Source organism: Varanus komodoensis, unplaced genomic scaffold (assembly GCF_004798865.1).
Source record: "Varanus komodoensis strain SLA01 unplaced genomic scaffold, ASM479886v1 scaffold17, whole genome shotgun sequence".
NCBI lineage: Eukaryota > Metazoa > Chordata > Lepidosauria > Squamata > Varanidae > Varanus > Varanus komodoensis.
Genome location: NW_025335505.1, coordinates 24225732 through 24247156, shown reverse-complemented (window position 1 = coordinate 24247156; position 21425 = coordinate 24225732). Strand labels below are relative to the sequence as shown.

The following is a 21425-nucleotide window of genomic DNA, read 5'->3' as shown; positions in this document are numbered from 1 at the left end:
CAATGAGCTGCAGAGGAAACAACAAAGATTGCCTCCTTCCCCTTTTCCCAGCATTAGCAGAACTTCATCAAGTGGAGACAACTACATTTGTTGAATATTACCAGATGGAAATTCTGGAACTCTTGTGTTTCACAGCAATCCAGTATAGTGTTCCATTCAATTTACCAGTATTATTATACTTTGGAACAGGAGTAACAAGTTCAGTGTGGTACCCACAAACAAGGCTAATTTTATCATCAGGCCTATCAGTAGTCTTATGCTTTGGTATAAAGACAAAACATTAATTCAACTTCTTTGAGTACTCTAGTACAGCTGATAAAAGAATTAAAAGAGTGCAGTAAATAATCCCTAAAATATAGAGAACCAGTATGTTGTAGTAGTGTGGGACTGGGAACTCAGGTCTGGGTTCTAGTCCCCACTCAGCCATGGAGCTAACTGGGTAAACTTTGGGCCAGTCAGACTCTCATCTCAACCTATCTCACAGTATTATTATTGTGCTGATAAGACTGAGAGGAAGAGGAGAATTATCTAAGACACCTTGAGTTCCTTGGAAGAAAAGAAGGCAGGATATAAATACAATTTTGGAAGTGAAAAGGAAGCAAGTATCCATACTATGGAAGGGGATGCTGTTTCATATATGCCTTCTATTACTTTCTTATATGGATTACCAACGAAGAAATGCACAATCTCAAACTGAACCATTTTTGGAAAGTGCAATGTCTCATGAGAAAACCACCTTGCTTTATTGATTTCCTGCAAAAAAAAATACAGCTGTGTATGCTACGTTAAAAGCTGTCATCGTCTATTTGCTTACTTAGTCTTCCATATTAATGAATTTAACACCTGTTGTATAAAACTATTTTGTGAAGCATACAGCTATAGTGAAGTTCATATTTAAGAATCACCACAAATCAAGCCTGATACTCGGGAGCATGAATGTTCCCTTTGTCACCGCATTTGAATGAACAGTTTATATTGTCATTGCATGTAACATTTTAGTCCAAGAAAAATGTAACTGCTTTTCAAGCATCCCAGTCCATGATAATACTTTTCCTCTGCTCATTCTTGAAATCAATCAAAAAACCCATGATTTATTTTGTTCATTGTCATCCTTGGAGCTCACTGCTCAATTACAGGCAAAGCGTTTTCAGCAAGTTTAAAGTTCTTCTTGTGCTTGCCCCTTCAGATATTAGCAATTATATTTTTCCTCTGTGTGTCTGGTAAGTGTTCATGAGATGATCTCAGTTTCATGGCGAGCAAGTGCTGGGGGCAATGTGGTACCACAGGGGCCTGGGAAATGAAACCTAAAAGACAAGATTATCAGGATATGCATAGTTCTTTGTCAAAATATCTAAATGCACTTTGGCTACTAAGTCAAAACTAACCCAAGGCAAACATACTGGAGAAAGATGAGCTTTGAGTCAGCACAGAAAGTTTTTAAAGAGGACATTGTTATCCGTTTTGCCTACTGCCTCATTTCATAAGCCAATTGATCTTTGGCAGTCATTTATGATCCCACATACTTCTCTGCAGATTAGGCAGCAAGTCAGGAAATGGCACCACCTTTCCTGACAGACATTTTAGATACTTTGTTTATATTTGCATTTGATGGGAACTAATTCTTCAACTAATACGTACAAACTATTAGGATGTTACCTGAATCTGTCTGTGGCTGGAGTACTTTGCATATTGAATTCTGCAACTGGCACTCCTCTGGCAGATACCTGAGGAGCAAACATGGCAGCAGGATATACTATAGAAGAGGTTCCAACCTGAGAAAGAGAAAAAATATATTCCAGAACCAAAGTCAACCATACAATGATTATTAACCTTAGTAAGCATTCATTTAAGTATTCACTATTTTGTCCTGACACAGATACCATGTTTCACAATTCCCTGACCAGAGATTGGGAGTGTCTAATGGGCTCATTCTCAATCATTTTCCTTTAGACAAAATGTTGCATTTTGCAACACTAACACTAACTTTCAAGCAGGAATTGTAAATCACTTTCGAATTCTGGATTAAAATTTGATTACCGACTGTAGTGGTGCTAACATATCACTAATATCATTAACACTGAAAAGGTACAGGACAGGGGATTCACGCAGGAGAAAGGATGTAATGCATGAGTCACTGGGACACTCCTGATCCCTCAGAATAAGGGATGACAAAATCCTACATTTGTACTGGACCCATGACAGAGCTCAAATAGAAGAGGGCTGAACAATCTCACATCATCTTAGATTGAAAAGTTGATACTGATGTGTTGGCCGATTTCACATAATCTTTCACCAGTCACAGATTTTGAACTGGAATGTTGAAATAACAATCCAATGAACAATGATGCTCACTTTGAGAAATTTCTGCTTACCCTCAGAGCTTCAAAAATAACTCTCCAGTGGTATGCCAGCAACCTGACAATTTTATCTGGCACTCTGACACTCTCATTGTGCAGGGATCATCACATGAGTTAACATTCTTTTTGTCATTAGTACAAGTATTTAATCTGTCAATTCAAATTTTGTTGTTCTAATAAAATTAATGTTTTAAGAAAGCATTTGACAGTCAAATGCCCAATGCTTTCCTCTTTCAACATTTGAAGCTTCATGACTAATGTTACTTCTGACAGTTACTACTGGACATACTTGCCTGGAAATCATGAAGTTTTACAAGGTTAGATAATCTGAAATGTTAAAAGTAAGGGAAAAAATTAAAATCACTTACTACTAAACAAAGATCACAAATCTCAAGTTCTTTTTCAACTTCAGTAAGATTATCAGAATTCAAAGTTTCTCCAAACCACACAACATGAGGACGCAAGAGGCCACTGCATTCTTCGCACCTGTACATTAAAAAAAAGGAAAAATTATACTACAAACTAAAGCAAAGCTAGAAAAAAATAATCATAATTGTAATAAATCAGTTAGTTTACTAAAAAGTCTACCAGGTTTATCACAAACCTGGACAATATATTTCATTGGTTTCATTCTAAAAAACAAGAAAATACTCATTAATTTATATAATCTCTGGTCCAAAATAATTCTGAAACACTTCAGGAACATTTGTTCAATCTTGGAACTTAGAATGAGTGCAGTTCAGCCAAAGATACACATTTTAAGTGTGCCACCAATTTTAAAATAGACATAAGCACATGCTTATGTTATTCTCTGAGTAAAATCCATGTGGCGTAAGTCATATAACTGGCTGGATCATTCCCAAGTATGGACTAAACTCAAAATGCAGAAAATAGTATCAAAATCACCTTGGAAAATACTACCCAAAATTTTTACTAAAAAATGAAAAAAATATTTTTTGTTCTGTTATAAAGATCCTTCTTCCAAGTTTAGAACATTGTAGAATGAACAAAACAAGACTGAAAGCCCAATTCTAAGCAGGTTTACTCAAAACTAAATCATATTGCACTTCATGAAATCTACTCCATACTAAATTTTCATAGGATTGCAGCATATAATGCATATGATGGGATTAGATATCCAGTTTAGCGTCCAACTGCTGCTGTTTTTATTGCATTTAATATTTTATGTATACTGAAACGTTTGTGATGAAGTATAGTCTAAACAATTTATGTATACTGACGTAATCAAATTGTATTACACTCACCAGTTCTGCATGTAAACTGAGCAAGAAGTATGAAAAAGCTCAGTTGCGAAATATGTGCATGTTGACTCCATGTGAAACATCAGGGAGCCTTGTAAAGGTAGTGTTAGGATCCAAAGTCCTTACACAGCTACCTCTGGTGGCATGATGCTTAAGAGCATTAGAAGTCACTCAGCAAGTGCCTGCAGCACTAGAGTAAGTCTGCAGGTACTTGTAAGGCGCAGAGCCTGGGCAATCATGCAGCACAAGGTGGGAGTCCTGGAAGGCTTCCTTGGGTTGCTCAGCTTTGCTACAGTAACACAGGCCTTTGTGGTGGCTATATCATGCTCCTAATCCTGGTGCTAGCCTTGCCCTTCACTATGCCTTATCTTCAGCGTGATCCTGCCTTGCCAGGTACCTATTACTTGTTTTCTGTGACCTTGCCTTGCTCTTGCCTCTCCTTTGCCAAAGCTGGTATCTGATCTCAGCTTGTCTCTAGACCTTATTGTTATTGTTATTATTATAACATTTCTATGCCGCCCCTTGCCGAAACCTCGGGGCGGCTTACAACACAATAAAATACATTGAAATACAATAGAACATAATAAATTACCATTAAATACAAAAATACAAAAAATACACTGAGTTATAAATATAAAATTATCAGTATAAAATAAGTAAATAAAAATATAGGAGGAGAAAAGAGAAGGAAGAAGAAGTTGTCCTGGCCAGATCATATGTTTTAACAATTAAAATGATGTTTAAATAAAAAGGTCTTTACCTGGCGCCGAAAAACCAATAACGACGGTGCCAGGCAGACCTCTTTGGGGAGTGAATTCCATAGGTTGGGCGCCACCACAGAGAAAGCCATTCTCCGAGTACTTACTCTCCTAATTTCTTTCATGGAGGGTTCCCGGAGAAGGGACTCTCCCGCAGATCTCAAAGGGCGGTCGGGCATATATATAAGCTCTCGTTCAGGTAGCCAGGACCCAAGCCATTTAGGGCTTTATAGGTCATAATCAACACCTTGAATTGGGCCCGGGCTTCAATGGGAAGCCAGTGAAGTTGACAGAGGACTGGAGTCATGTGAGCATAACGCCCCGTCCCCGTCAGCAACCTGGCAGCTCTATTTTGCACCAATTGAAGTGTTCGGACCGTCTTCAGGGGAAGCCCCACGTAAAGCGCGTTACAGAAGTCTAGGCGGGAAGTCACCAGCACGTGTGTCACCGTCGCCAGGCAGTCGTACTCCAGGTAGGGGCGCAGCTGATTAATCAGCCGAAGCTGAAGGAAGGCGTTCCTCGCCACTGCTGTCACCTGAGCTTCCAAAGAAAGCTCCAGGTCGAGGAGAACTCCTAAGCTGCGGACCTTATCCCTAAGAGGGAGTGTTGCACCATTCAGGACCAGGTCAAATCCACCCTCTCCAAAACCCGATCCGCCAACCAACAGGACCTCCGTCTTGTCTGGGTTGAGTTTCAGTTTATTGGCCCTCATCCATTCCCTTACCTCAGCCAAGCACCGGTTCAGCACAGCCACTGCCTCACCTGGATTAGTGAAAAACGAGAGGTAGAGCTGGGTATCATCAGCGTATTGATGATTCCGCAGCCCACACCTCCTGATGACCTCTCCCAGCGGTTTCATATAGATGTTAAATAGCAGAGGGGACAGAATGGAGCCCTGTGGTACTCCATGGCATAACTGCCATGACGTAGAGACATGGTCCCCCAGCACTACCTTCTGGAATCGACCGTTGAGATAGGAGCGGAACCACTGCAAAGCAGTGCCTCCAACCCCCAATCCCGCTAGCCTATCCAGAAGGATACCATGGTCGATGGTATCGAAAGCCGCTGAGAGGTCCAGAAGAACCAACAGGGACACACTCCCCCTGTCCTTCTCCCTGCACAGGTCATCGTACAGGGCGACCAAGGCAGATTCAGTACTGTACCCGGATCTGAAGCCGGACTGAAAAGGAGCCAGATAATCAGTTTCATCCAAGAGTGCTTGGAGTTGTCCCGCCACCACTCGCTCCAACACCTTGCCCAGAAACGGGATGTTGGCCACAGGTCTATAGTTAGTGGCCATCTCTGGATCCAGTGACGCTTTCTTCAGGACCGGTCGTATTACCGCCTCCTTTAAAGGGGCAGGCACTCGACCCTCCCTCAGAGAAGTGTTAACCACTTCCAAGATCCAGGTCCCAATCCCGTGCTTGGAGTTATTAACCAAGACGGGCAAGGATCCAATAGGCAAGTGGTGGGACGTACTCGTCCAAGCACCTTGTCCACATCATCGGGCCGCAATAATTGAAATTCCTCCAATAATTTTGGACCAGACAGTAGCATTGGCGTCTCCCCAGAGACCTCTGATTCATTAGTGGAGTCCAGCTCGTGACGAATCTGAGCGATTTTCTCCCTGAAATGCCTGGCAAAGTCGTCACAGCGGGCCTTTGAGGGTGGCATCGGATCTTCCTTAGGACCCGGGCGAACCAGGCCTTGCACCACTCAGAAGAGCTCCGCCGGACAGCATTGTGAGGAGGCAATGGAAGCAGAAAAAAACTTCTTTTTCGCTGCCTTCACCGCCACAGCATAGGCCTGATAGTGGACTCAAGTGTGTTCGGTCAGATTCATCCCGTGATTTCCTCCACCTACACTCTAGTCGTCTCCCAACCCGCTTCATTGCCCGCAATTCAGGTGTATACCAAGGGGAAGAGCGGACTCTGCCCGGTGGGAGAGGGTGCTTGGGAGCGATCGTGTCCACAGCCCTGGTCATCTCTCCATTCCACAGTTCGACCAGAGCCTCGACAGGAGCACCAGTCTTGTCCGCCGGAAACTCCCCCAGGGCCTTCAGGAATCCATCTGGATCCATCTGGCTCCGGGGGCGGGCCCATACAATCGGGTCCGCACTCTTATAGAGGGGGAGGCCGCTCTCGAGCACAAACCTCACCAGGAGGTGATCTGACCATGACAGGGGAGTCAAACATAAGTTCCTCACCCTCAGGTCATCCTCTTCCTGCCCCGTCGTGAATACCAGGTCCAGAGTGTGTCCACATTCATGGGTCGGGCCGATGACGTGTTGAGACAGGCCCATGGCCGTCATGGAGGCCATGAATTCCTGAGCCGCCCCGGTCAGTCCAGACTCGGCATGGAGATTGAAGTCCCCCAGGACCAACATCCTGGGGGTCCTCAACACCAGGTCCGAGACGGTCTCTGTCAGCTCAGATAGGGAGACTGCTGGGCAGAAGGGTGCACGGTACACTAATAGAATCCCCAATCTGTCTCGTTCGCCCAACACCAAGTAGAGGCACTCCAGCCCTGGTCTCAAAGGGACCGAAGACCCATGAGAGAGATGGAGGCTCGGTAAACCAACGCGACTCCCCCTCCCCTCCCTTCTGGGCGTGAACAGTGTTGAACCAGATACCCGGGCGGGCACAATTGGGAGAGGGCAACATCCCCTCCCTCTCCCGCCCAGGTCTCCATTATGCAAGCCAGGTCGGCCCCCTCATCCACAATCAAGTCATGGATGAGGGAAGATTTATTATTGACCGACCTGGCATTGAGCAGCAGCACCATCAGGCCCGAGGGGTGGTTGACAAGACTACCTGGCGCCCTCTGGTTGGGGGCAAGACCAGAAGGAGGGATAGGTGTCAGCCATCTGTCCATCCTTCTTCTACGTGCACACGTTAAGCCCCTATTGTTGTAACGACCATTGCCTGTGACCACATCAATAGCAGCGCCCGTGTGTTCCCCAGGATATATAAACGTCGACATGGCCAGGGATGACTCAAAGCACTGATTAAAGCAGGGTAAAATTATAAAGTAGGTCGAAGGAGGAGAAAAAAGAACGACAAAAAGAAAAAGAAAGGGGGGGGGAATCCTTCCCCTTCCCTAAGATTCAGCAGTAGGCAAGCCTATTTCAACAAGAGTCCTTGGCCAGCCCAGCCCCCCTCTTGTCCCCCCGAACGGCACCCCAAACGGCACCCCAAACGGCGGCGACCCCTTTGGTCGCCGCCCTTCGGCCCCGGCCGCTGCTTTGAGTCTGCAGGGCGCCTCCGAGTCCCGCCCCGTGGCGCACTGCGCGCGCCCGATCACCTGGGCCGGCGGGCGGCGCTCTCCGGCAACGCGTGCGCCTGCGCTGGCCGCTGAAGCTGGCTGCCGTCGACGCCGTGGCTGCGCGCGTCTGCCCGCGTTCGCTTGCCCACGCGGCGCCTGTTTCCTCCAGCAGCGCAATGGAGCAGGGTCCTGCTGGAGGTGGGCGGAAGTCTTTCTTGCGGCCTCTATCTTAGCCTCTAGTTCTGCCATGCCTTGTAGGTATGAGCACCTTTACCTGTTCCTGATTCTGCCTTTGCTTCTGGGCCTGTTATACCCTGTTGATGTATGACTTCACTTCTTCCTAACTCTGCCCTAGCCTTTGGGCCTACTGTACTTTGCTGGATCTCTGACTCTGCTTTGTCTTACTAGTACAGACTTCAGCCTATATTTGGACGTCTTTTTGTTTTGGGTTCTCTAGCCTCTTGCAAAGAACTCTATCCTAGGCCTCGTGTTGCAGCTGTAATCACTTGTTGCTTACATCCTGGGCTTGAGAGGTTCTTTGATCACTTGAGGGAGCCTGCACAACGTTTATCTACGCACAGGCAGTTCCACACTATCCAGTGAACCTATGTACACAGCAGCATCAACAGATGTAATCCTGTTCCATTCCTGTGCTGTTCCATTCATGTGGCTGTGTGGAAGTGCTATGGTTGCTGTCCATCATTTGTAAAGCAGCTGTATTTGCTTTGACTGCCTATCTGGAAGTCAAACAGTTCTTGCTTTTGACAAAGGGCAAAAAAAAACTGTACCACACATTTACACAGATTGATACATATCTGCATAGTTGAATGCTATGGTTCTTTGACTCTCACCGAGGAAGATCTTCCACAGGAATCTTGCTATCTTCTGCATCAGGATCTGGAGCGCTACAATAAAGAAATGTAAGTTTACAAGTAAAAATCATCATATAAAGTCAGTGTAGGTAGTCATTTTGAATCCAGGTTCTAGTCTTCACTTGGCTATGAAGTGTACACTTGGTGACTTTGGGCCAGGCACTCACTCTCAGTCTGACCTACCTCACAGGGTTGCTGTGAGGATAAGGAGGAAGATCTCTGTGTAAGCTTCCTTGGGTTCCTCACAAAAGGAAAAAAAAAGTAGGATATAAATGAAATGAAATAATAATGTAAAAATCATGTTGTATTGTATTTCATATTAAGGAGACCACAAGCTTCACAATGTGTAAACAGCTTGTTCTAGTGAGGTGTGGATCATTTCATGCCGAAAACTATTCTGGGGTATGCAATAGAAATTACTTTTAAGAAAGAGATATAGAGCAAAAAGCCAAATTAAAAACAAACTTTTATGGGACGTGAGGACAGATATTTTACAGGAACATCATCAAGTTCATCTTTTATTTTTATTGCCCATTTATGACATTTAAAAATAATTTCTTGCAAACTTTAACGTTAGACAGACAACTTTTCAAGTGCCCCGTGAAATAGACAGCCATAAAGAAAAAAGAGTGTCTGCTGACTGATGCCTTTTTAGACCATTTAAACTCAATGGCTGCAAAGCTCTGCTCTACCTGTTCATAGGAGCTTTTACATTTCTTCTACAAGGAGCAGCTGCCAGTCACTGGAAATCCCACCCAAGATATGAAGACCCTCTGGAGAAGCACCCCGTAAATATACCAGGTGCTTCCAGAAAGCATGTTTGCTCCTCTTGTGCATGAGAAGAGCCTTCCACTCACAGTCTTGTGGGGGGAGGGGGGAGAGCAGGATCGCACCATCTATATTTTTACTTAACCTTACTTGGGAGAACATATTGGCCAGTATCATCACTACTTCCCTCTGACACAAACTATAGGTATCATAGCACAGATCAGTTACCCTTTTCCAGCCAGAGCAGGACAAATTGGACTCTTGTAGTTTGCTGTCACATTTCCACAACTGGTGCATCGGGTTTTAAATAGGCTACCTATAAAATTAAGTAACAATCCCAGATTACTGCTTTAAATCTTGACTTCACAACTGCTAATGCAAAACTGCTACCATTTAAATTTGACTTTAATATATTTGGAAGATTAAACTGTAACCAATGATATTCTATTTTAAGACTTATCATGTATTCTAAAATTTAAATTTATGAATTGTTTGGGCACCAACAAGTTAAACCATGTATTCACTAGCCATATGGGATTATTGAACTATTTCAGTAACATAGGCACTACGAAGACACAAACCCAAATAAAAGATAATGGGAAAGTTTTGAGAAAACTATTTACCTTATGGTAATTTCTCCCTCTGAATTAAAGTTTAATGTACAAATTCTAAAAGATAAATAGTTCACAGATTAATGTGCTTAAGATTTCTAGGGAGCCTGCCTTAAGTATTCAGTCAGGTTTCTAAAAGTAAAACAAATGAAATTCTGTGCATATGTCCAAAGACAGGGGTAGTGCTGATTTCCTCTTCCTACTGGAAGTCCTTGGATTATCAAAGCCTTCAAAAATAACTTGGGGACACAGGTATGATGAGGGGATGCAAGTGGAAAAGAAAAGCAAGCAAACATTTTTCTGCATGCATAGAAAGCTAAGAATGTCCTGATTTGTTGATGCATGTAACACTTATTCTCAAACATGCTTTTCAAAGCAAATTCCTACATCTTTATTGATGTGTTTTCTTCATGCTTGGAAATATGAAAAAATATGTATAAAGGATGGCTGAGTATCATTAAGGTACTGCTGTGGATTTTTACCATGAATTTCTAAAAGGTGTGTTGTTCCTGCTTTCCTGTGGAGTTCATCAATGTTCTGTGTGATGACCACAACACTCCTGCCTTGCTTGTTCAGTCTCATCTCACACTCTGCTATGGCAATGTGTGCTGGGTTTGGATGTTTAGTCATCATAAGCTCCCTCCGGTAATGGTAAAATTCCCACACCCTTGAGGGGTTCCTTGCAAAAGCCTCTGGAGTAGCCAATTCCTGTGGAAAGGAGAAAAACCCCATTAACAGAAAATAAGGTCTATACCTGAGTCTTATGTCCCACTGTAAGAGCACTAAGATGGTTTGGTATTTATATAGTACATTTCAGTATTCCAAGTGCTTCACAAACATTACTGGAATACTATTGCCTGAGTTCAGTCTTCATTTTAAATCAGGGGTTATAACAAAACAACAGTTTTAACAAATAAAAAAACTAAGTAACAACACATCTTTAAATTCAGCACTGAGAAGACAATCAACAAGGTTATCATAAAAAGCATTTAGATCAGAGAGTCTTCATAACAATAAGCAGTATTCAGCTTCACACAACGTCTGTGTTTTTCTGTCCACATTGTAAGTGATTTCCTTATGTGGGTTACTGGAGTAGTACATGAAACAATAATGCCAACTAATGTTACTGCCCTCCATATTGCCAATGGAGGTGAGCAGAAGCAGCAGGATACTGGCTTGACCGATATAAGGCCATATGGAAAATTTGTGGTTTGGGTGATACTGGAACCAGGGACTTCATAGCTCACACTCTTGGCCACTATGCTATTCTCATCTATTAATTTCTTCAGGAGTTCTTTGCAATGGGCTATATTACTGGAAACTGAATTGCATCCAGATTTAGTTGTAGTTAGATTTCACTCAGTGAAATCAATGGGACCCAAATTACATATAACTAAATCCTACTGATTTTACTAGGCTTTGCTCCTTGATTCCTATGGCAACCATTTTTTGGAGATGCCCATAACAGACTGCTCAAATTGCCAAATGGATGGATACCAAATGGTGATGCTACAAATGGATGGTACCAAATGAATGGATCCAGAAAAGTTGCCTACATGTCATTTAATACAACAACTATGTTCAGTACAAGTATAAGCTTCATAGCCAACCTCACAAGTCACTCCAAACCTCAGCCTCAGCCTCAGTATCAGACTTATTAACCTAATTAGGATGTGTGCCCAAAGCAAATGTGGCATTTATTTTTCCTGCATTTCATGGAAAACCTTGAAAAAGTGACTAATCATGGAAGAAGTAAAACATTCTGGCTATTTGTATCCCAAGTAGGAAAAATAACATATTAATGCACTATAACCAAACAGATTGTGTTGCTAACTCATTTGCTAGTGATTAAGCCTAAAGCTGAAAAGTAACTGGTCTGGTGGAATTAATGATGTTTGTATTTACTGCAAATATGCAGTAGAATGTAATGTAAGACAGCCTTGCAAACTATTACCAGAACTTAGCATTCCTGAAAATATGGACCAATAATACATACCTGAGCTTGCCATTTTCTCCAGTAGCCCCCTGCACCTCGAAAGGTTGGAACACCACTCTCTGCACTGACACCAGCCCCTGTAATAATAGCTATGTGCTTTGCTTTTGCAAATATTTCTCGGAAATCAGCCATATCTTTAAAAAGAAAGGGGGGAAAGTATGATTTGTTGAATGTATATAAGATATGTTTTAAATATATATAAAACTATTCTGCCTGGGAATTGGGAAATTCATGCTGAAATTCTATTATTTAGCTTTAGATCTTGAAACATCTATGCACAAGAATTGAAGGAAATATTTCACAAAAAATTACCTTAGCATGATGTTGGCCCTATAAAAATGTTTAAATAAGAGCCACAAATATGGTTTCAGCAATACTGCAGTATATGAATAACCATTCATCCTATAACTCAATGTATCAAAGTGGGCACACTAATGATTTCTAACAATTAGTCCATCCATCTTTAAAAACACAAATAAATGAAAAGCATGTTTTGCATCTGTGAGGTCTCAAAGTTCAATCAGACAAATGCATATTTAGATGGTTAAAAAGTTCTACAATTCCCAGCATGCTCCAGCATGGCTGGCTAGAGGCTGCTGGAAACAGAAACACTCTTTTTCCTGTCTGAACATGCACAGGTTTGTGCCCTTAAGGGATCTTAGTAGCAGGACTAGCAAATCCTGAGAATCAAAACCTAACTTAACTGTTAACAGAAACTGACAGTACTTGGTTATGTATAGACTTAGCTGAATACAACAGAATAAACTTCATCATTTTTCTTTAAACTTTTTGAATATGTCAAGGTAAAAGTAGGTATTCTATCTATTTATCATACAATTAGCTATGCTTTCTAGGGCCACAGCTGCTGTGGTTAGCTATCACTAAATTTGCATTTATAAGTTTCTTACTAATTATGGAGCTAACCTGGCACAGCAAAGTGCTAACAATGTCCATTGATTTAACTCAGATATAAGTGCATGTTTCTGTGCGCTCTGTGGACATTACAAATTTAGATTAAATTTCAGCCTGACTTTCCCAGTAAATAATACACACAGAGGATGGTTTTACAAAAAGCATCAGCCTGCCTTGCCCCATCCCTGAGGCTATTTTAAAATGTGCTTTTGTGCATCTGGGCTTCAAAACCAGAAGTAAGTCCAGCTTGGAGGAAGGGGAAAACTGAATACAACTGGAAGACCTAAGACACGGTCCTCCCACCAGTTCATCCCATAAACCCCACCACTGCACACAAGTGTATTTAGGCATATACATTTACCAAGGCATCATACAGTTCATCCATCCTTAGGAAGATAAGAACACAGTAAAACATTTCCTTAAAACAGATCCTGTCACCCATGCAGTCATGTCCATCAGCGATGACTCTCAAAGCCCAAATGATTCAGTTGGAAGTGTTCATCTTTTTACATGTCAAAGTGCATTCATTACACAAGGAAAAGAAATAACTAATTTACCATAGGAATGGGTGAGAATTTTACTCAGTTTTTTTATATGATGTCATCAAAATTTTTAAATTTCTTTAACAGTATTAACAACACTTGAAATCTGAAACATTCAAATGTGGAAGATAGCAAAGTGGGAAGATTCTTGCACCTCAGTTTAATGATATCTTATCTTATACACACACAGAAAAACACACATGACGTTGAAAGAATCCCTTCTTACTTGAACTGGGTCTTGCCATTTCAAAGCAGGTCAATTGTTTCTTGGAAGATGCCGGTTTAAGTCCACAATATACTTGAGAAACCAACCTTCTTGTAGTAAAGTGGAAAAAATTCATCAGGATCACTGGATAGTACTAGTGAAAATGGGGGGAAAAAGCAAATGGAAAACTGAAAATACTTTCTTGACAGATGGTAAAACAAATTCTAAGGCATGCCCACAGGTAACTTGTCAAACTTCACCTGCAGTTATCTAGTATATACCCCATTGTGATTAATGTCTTGCTCCCTATTGGATTATTTGTTTTCCTCACAGTACTCAGAAAGAAATGCCTACTACCTTGACACACTGGAGTGCAATCCTATGACCTCTAGACGGTCAAGGGAACATTAGAAGCAGAGTCCCAGCCCTGTCCTTGGAAATATGCGCCAAAGTCAGTTGCAAACTGAAATTTATTTATTTACAGTGGTACCTTGGCTCACGAACTTAATCCGTTCCAGGACTCTGGTCGCGACCCACATTGGTCATGCACCAAGTCAAATTTCCCCATAAAGGTCAATGTAAATAAGGTTAATCCATTCTGCAACTATTTTTTTTACTCACAAAAATTTGAAGCAAAGTGACAAAGAACAAAGATCACAACCATCTCCCCCCCCCCCCCCTGTCACTTGGGGGGGGGGAAGGGAGGGGTGCACGGGCGCGCGCAGGAAAAAACGGCCCAACCCCCCCCCGCCCCCCCCCCCCCCCCCCCAGCACGATCGTGGCCATCTTCCCCACACACACACGCGCGCCTGTGCAGGGAAGGCGGGTGCGCTCACAATCGTCACCTGATGCAGAGTTTGTGACCTACGACCAAATTTTTATGAAATTTCTGTTCGTAACCCGATTTGGTCATGAACTGAGGCATTCGTGAGCCGAGGTACTACTGTATTTTGCAATGTCTCAGGGTGGCAATAACATAAATAATCAGGGCACAGCATCACATAAATATAAAATCAATACTAAAAACAACACTAAAATCAATACTAAAAACAACACTACCCTAGCTTTCATGCTTGGAGTGATTCATATTGCACTGGCTGCAGCACCAAAGTTGTAAGTGTGGCTTCACAGCTGGTGCAGGGTTGGCATTCTGGGGAATGGAGAGGAGAGACACTCCTCTAGGATACACAGGATAGAAGGAACCTGGCAGTGCCTCAATTCCACCACCTCTTGAGCAGAGACAAAACACACAGCCAACCAAAATCAGCCATATCTCTTTTGCAGGGTTGAACAGCATGGAGGCTTGATTGGATGCCAGTAATCACAGAATAGTTGAGTTGGAAGGGGCCAAGAAGGCCATTAGGTCCAACCCTCTACTGTTGCAGGTCACCAGTTTACACCATCCCACTCAGATGACTATCCAGTTTCTTTGTTGGGTGTGGAGGATTATGGGCAACCTTAGGGCAACTGTCACTGCTATATAAGAAATACAATAGCAACATTCATTCTCACTGTAGCCCTAAAAACATTCACAGCACACATAGTGCTGTTTTTCTGTTTCTTATGTTTGTTTGTATTAGAATCTCCCATGGCTACTACTCTTCTAGTACTAGCTTGGGGTGGCCATGTACTAGATGCAACCAGATACTGTGTACACCCAAGTTAGTGCTCTAGTGGAAAGAAAGACTCCTCTGTGTCCACCATAAAAACCACAGGTGGCTCTTCTGCATCCAGTTTAGAAACGCAGCTCTCTATTCTTCCTCTACTAGTTCCCAGCATGTTCATAAAATATTCGCAAACTAGTAACTTTGGGAGATTATTTACAAGGCTAACCTACAGGATCAGTACATGAGATACCAGTTTAGCCCATCACTTAAAGCTTTTGAAAATATTCTGCACAGATCATAAAATGTAACTAATTTTTGCTCAATAAAAGAGTACTCCAGATAGCATTTTCAAAGAAGCTTACATTATTAATTTTTAGATTCTAGCTTTGTTATATGCATCCCATAAACTCTTCAATTTCCCTGTACCTGAGGAGGGCACTGAAATCTATCTGTGACTGCTACAGTCACTCAGCCTACTCAGGTATGATCTACACATCTTTTTTCAGAGAAAAAAGGGAGCCACAAGTTCCCCAACCTGCGCTCCTGAATAAAACAAAAAACCCTAGCTTCCCATCCTGATTTTTCCCTGACCCAGAGATCAGGTACTCCTGTTCTGGGAAATCGCATCTACTGTATTATTAAACAATGTGGCCATGCATTCAGAACACTTTTAAAACTCCGAGTTGACCTTTTCAGATCTCTCTAGGCAAGGTAATGGCTAAATACAAACGCTGAAGGGAAGGAATGTGTGTACTTTCTACAAAGTACCCCAACACATATACACATTTAATCTGTAATATCCCCCTCCTAGAGTTAGGGTTTTGGGTAGCCCTGTTCTCAACACATTACTAAATACTGGACCTTTTGCAACACGGCTTAAATTACTAAAGTCTGTTTCTGGCAATGATTCAGAGAGAAGGGTGGGGAAGGGGAGCATGATCTGCAAGAATCAACACTACTATCTTATAAACCTTAGTAGTCCTGAATCTGCTAAGTCTCTGGACAGGAGACCATCTAAGTTTCTTAGGAAAAAAGGTAACCTATAAATAACTGCAAAGGGAAAGAAAGAATTTCTGGACATGCTTATAAGCCCCAACACCGTGCCAAATCAGACGCTGAATTTGTGTTTTCAGAGCTAGGGTTAAATCCAGCCTCAACCCCCATCCTGGGTTAATAACAAACCATTTGGGTAAACCTCAATATCCCAGTCTATAGAACGGAGAAGGGATATGCGGAATCTAGTCAGGACCGTTGCGAAGACAACAAGCCTCCAAACACGTAATACATTTGACTGCACTCCGTGCATGTCCACCTAAACTCAGGTCTGCTTGCAGCTGAAGAAATCTAGGAATTATTTTGGTACGCTACACTGAAAGAGGGGAGGGGGAGGAGGGTTTGAGAAAGAAAACATTTATACCTTTTTATTACAGTAACTTTTGCCGACGAAAAGGAATGCTTCCTCCAACCAAGGGAAGCACAGAGGCCTAAAGAACCAACCTGCGCTGCCTCATACAAGGAGTACTTCCAGTGGTCCCTGTGCCCTGGATATTGCGGCTGAGGCAGCGCTTTCTATCCCCGAATATTTTTCTTTCCCCTGCAAGAACGAGCCAGGCCAGCCAAAAGCGGGAAGTAAGGCAGCTCCCCGGCCGCTCTTCCTCCTCTGGTCTCCCTTGCCTCCGCAGGGAAACAGGAGCCGACTGGGGCAGCAGCTGCGGAACCACCGACCGCCGCGCTCCCAGCTGCTCAGCCTCGGCGTCCTCGGAGAGCCCAGGCTGTACTCACCGCCCCGCCGTAGGCCCAGCCAGACCCGCCCCCGCCAGGCCACCGCACGGCAGAAGCAGCGGCCTCGACTGCGAGCAGGCGAAGTGTCGGCGCCGGCGGAGGGCGTGCCCGAGCACCGGAGCGGCCTCTGACAGGCGGCGCTGCGTGAGGCGCGGCACGTCTGCCGCTCGTTCCGCCCTGCACGGGCCGCGCCGGCCGCGGGGTTGCTATGGCAGCCGCGGGACCGAGAGGGCGCCGCCGGCGGGAGTCTCCGCCGAAGCGCAGCTAGAGAAGCCGCGGCGTAGTTTTATCTCCATTCGAATTCATCTTTCTGTTTACTTATCATTAATGTTTGTCTTCCACCTGATTTGCTAAAATGCTGTCAAGGCGGTGATGTTCAACGCCGCTGCCCTCCTCCTCCGGGCGTCTCTTATCACCCGTTCAGGGACGCATAGGACAAAAACTGTTCCGATTGTGGAGGAGGGAGGAAGAATTTTGTCGAAATCTGTTCCTGGCCGCTTTAAAAATAAACGTAGGTCGTAGTATTAAAGAATAAACATGTTAAATATTGGTTTAAATTACGGTGGAGTCAGGTCATACTGATTTCTTGAGGAAAGAGCACGCCGGGGGAGGGGCGGGATACTGCTTATTTGCATTCCTTAACCTTTAATTTGTTCACGTTTTATTTTGGTAAGAATATGCAGCCCGATCATAGTTGCTCAGAAATAAGTCTCGCTATTTTCAGTGAGTATAAGCACAAGTCTGGATAGGAAAGCTGCCATCCTATACACAATTACTTGGGAGAAAGCCGAAATTAACTTAATGGGACTTCTGAGGAAACAGCTATAGGATTGCACTGTAATTCATACTAGGTAGCTGTGTTTGTAAATAAGCAACACAGTGTGAGTTGTTTATAGAACAACCCAGTTTACCTGACAGGTGGTTGGACTCACGGTAGCTTGTACTTCCCCTCCTTCCTCCCGGGCTCTCAGCTGATAGCTGTGTCCTTGGTGGCAGAATACACCCTGTCTACTCTTTCCTGCTCCAACTGCTACCCCTTTTTGCTGCCCAACAAGGGGGGGTCACAACAATATCACCTCCTCAAGGCACAATTCTATCTTAACGGACAGTTCCCAGTGCTGCACCTTTATATCACCTCCTCAGTCTCCAGTTGCTCTAGAAAAGGAAGATATTCATTAAATTACATTATAGAGCACTTACTACTGTGGTTCTTCCTTGTGATCTCTGCATCACATATGGGGGCTGTGCCTGCACAGAAGCTAATGAAATAATTTTTAAAATATAATTTCACAGTTTTCTGGAGCTAAAAATATATGTACAAGAAGGTAGTAATAAGAGTGGGAGGAGAGACAAGAAAGCTTAAGGACACTGGGATCCCAGCTGGCAGACCAAGAGGAAAGGAGACGGAAAGCAAATCCCAATAAGCACAATGGTCTGTTGGACATGCAGTGGATTGTTCTGCAAACAACCAGCCAACCATAGCTTCTTTGAAGGGTGGTTTATTGTGTTGTATGCATCCACCCATTGTCTCTTTCATCATAGTACTCAACCACTTATATACCATGATAAAGCAATTTTAAAATGAGGGAACCATGCATCAGACTAAAGATTAACAACAAACGTTTTCAATGATCTATCAAAAATCAGCAGCATGATTTGGACATTTAGCAACAGTATAATTATCCAAGAGGAGTATTTAAATATTTTTAAGTTATTGGGAAATGCCATTGTGCATAGAAGTGTTCCTTTTTGCCAATGTAGTGACATGAAATTGAAGTGCATTAGACAAATCCAGAGGATGGTCACCTCACTCTGTCCCTCTTAGTAAAAGAAACACAGAGCAAAGCCGTTTTTCTTGATGGTATGGGTGAGACAGGACATCTGTAACAGCTTATTCAGGAGACTATAAGCATTATTCAAAAGCTTGCTTACTCTTTTGCAACCTTGCATACCCCCAACAACCAAAATCTAGTGATAATTAGAAGTCTTCAGTTGTTTTCCAGATTTTTGTGCATAATAATGCTTGATTCCTTATTTGGTACAAATATATAGATGCAGTCTGAAGCAGCATTTGAACTTTTACCTGTAGAGAGTGAAATAAGCAAAGCCATCCTTAAGCAAAGCTGCAAACTCCTGGCATGCCTCTTTTAATTCCACAGCAAATAGCAGCAGTATTACTTTCAAAATGGGGCTGCCCACCTGTTAACAGATACTTCACGGTGGGATCATACACCTATATTTTATCAGCTGCATTGGCTTCTTGTTGAGTTCCAGGCCTTTAAGGTGTTTACAATGGTATATAAATAGCTTAGGGCCTATCTGAAGAAATGCCTACTTCCATATGTATCTGCCTGACCTCTAAAGTCAGTGGCAGAGGTTCTTCTTCAGGAGGTGTAGCTCCAGGAAGTGGGGAAGACCTTCTCTTGTGGTGGCGCCCCAATTGTGGGACCAGCTCCTCAGAGGTGTACCTTATGCTGACACTCTATGCTTTTCAGCACCAGGCCAAAGTCATTTTTTTTCCTCCATGTTTTGTTCAAATGTTTTTTATATTTTATAGTAATTGTGGTTGCTGTGGATTAACTACTTTTATAACTATTTTTATGATTTAGGTATTATCTTTATTTTTGTATCTATTTAATTTTGTTCTGTTATTTAAATACTTGTCTGTATTCATGTAATTATTTTACTATTAAGAAGAGTTACAATCATGTGGCCACTGTTAATATGCGGGTGAGTAAGGGTAAGAGGTGGGTAGACTGGCAGCCAATAGATTTATAGACTTATTTTATAATGGTCTTGTGATTGTGTTTGTTTTTAATTATATTGTAAACCATTGCTTTTTGTAAACTGTTCTGGGAACTATGTATGGCTGTTGCATGGTATATAAAAACAATAAATTTATATGCAGACTTGGGATGTCTGTAAGCCCTGACACTTACATTCAATGAAGACTGTAAGGAGCTGCAAAGCAATCTTTGCCTCCATGTCCTCCTATTCTGCATGTTGGCTAGAAAGTCTTTTTCACCTCTAGCAGGAGTGTCTCAGAACTTACCATGCATCTTGGCTGCTTCAATTTCCTCCCCTGTGTACCCTTAGAAATTCCCCTTACTCCTCTGTGAAAGCAACTAGTGTGGTAAATTTATTAAACTTATATCCTGCCTTTGTTCCCCACCGCCCTTTTAAAGAGAACTAAAAACATTCTCCTCCTCCTGCTCTCAATCTTACCCCACATCTGCTCCCAGGTGAGGTAGGCTGGGCTGAGAATCTGTGCAGAGTTCTGGTACTCAGGAGAAGTGGATCATGTTCAAGCCATGGAGCCTTGATTTAGTTACAGTCTCAAGGATGGAGATGGAACAAGCTTGAAGATATTCAAATTAGGTGCTGAAATAATTTCAGGTAAGATGCAAGCATGCGGTTTCCCTTTCCCCAGTCATTATTTGGGGGTTTCCTAGTTTTTATGTGCCCTCACCCCAATTCTGAAAGACACAAATGGTTCTTCATAAGGCTTAGTTACTGACAGGAACAGTTTTAAACTAGAACATGCTAGTCTTTTGGGTCTGTCCCATTTGCCTTTAGACCTACCCACCAATGGAATGCAAGCCAGGAGTTTCTCCCGAATGGAATTCATCATCCAGAGGGCAAGATTGATTTCCTAGAAATGCTTCTTGGAAAAACTGTATTTTTGAAGGCACTGAAAACCCAGCAGTACTGGCAGCTAACTCATTTGGATTTGTAGGAAGTTTCAGAGAGTAGGCCCTACTAAAGGCCCTACTGTGAGCTGTTCTGAACCTTCTAAATTTTACGTTAATGCCTGAAGAGTATCTGCTGATGAGTGCAGCAACCAAGCAGAAAATCAGTATTCTCCTGGGTTCTTCATATCTTTTAAAGCAAGTATCAAAACCTGAAACCTGGCTGGGTAGCTTTTTGTTAATTATATTTTTATCCCACCTACATGGGATTCATGGTGGCTTATATAATCCTCCTCCTCCTCTCAATATTATTCTTTCAGCAACCCTGTGAGATGGGTTAGGCTGAGTCAGTGACTGGCCTAAAATTACCCAGTTTGCTGAGTGAGGCCTAGAACCCAGATCTCCATCCAGCACTCTAATCTCTATGATACACTGGAGTTTTACACAATGTAAATGTTCCCTCAGCATAGGTGAAATATACTGATGACAAGCCAGTTATTACCAGTCCAACTGAGGCATTCTGCACCAACTGCAGCTTCAGAGTCAACCTTAAGGACAACTCCACACAAACCACATTGCAATAATTAGGGTTTTACACAAGCAGTACATGAGCCAGTGGTCAAGTGGTACCTGTCCAGGAATGGCCACTGTCTTAGGGTTCCGTAAACAGAGACGTGCATATAAGGTATAAACAGACGTGAACATGCAACTATGAAGACTTCTGGAGTTTGATATAGTATTAGGTAAATTGTTACATTATTGTTTCATGGGTTTGGACCACTTGAGTGCATGTTTAGACA

The 21425-nt window shown here is 42.8% G+C and overlaps 1 protein-coding gene across 2 annotated transcripts; it reads right to left on the bottom strand.

The window, feature by feature from the left end:
• Positions 1-701: 701 nt before the first annotated feature.
• SIRT5 (sirtuin 5) lies at positions 702-16957 on the bottom strand. Of its 2 annotated transcripts, none has more exons than XM_044426622.1 (9): positions 16937-16957; positions 13569-13701; positions 11889-12022; positions 10375-10600; positions 9510-9597; positions 8493-8546; positions 2726-2843; positions 1657-1772; positions 702-1304 (listed from the first exon to the last, which is right to left on the bottom strand). In XM_044426622.1, exons 2-9 carry the CDS (start codon positions 13681-13683, stop codon positions 1229-1231), a joined length of 927 nt encoding a protein of 308 aa, XP_044282557.1. In that variant the 5' UTR covers positions 13684-13701; positions 16937-16957; the 3' UTR covers positions 702-1228. The 2 variants fall into 2 exon arrangements, with proteins under 2 accessions (XP_044282557.1, XP_044282556.1); XM_044426621.1 differs by lacking the exon at positions 16937-16957 and adding an exon at positions 16572-16922.
• Between the last annotated feature and the right edge of the window lie 4468 nt (positions 16958-21425).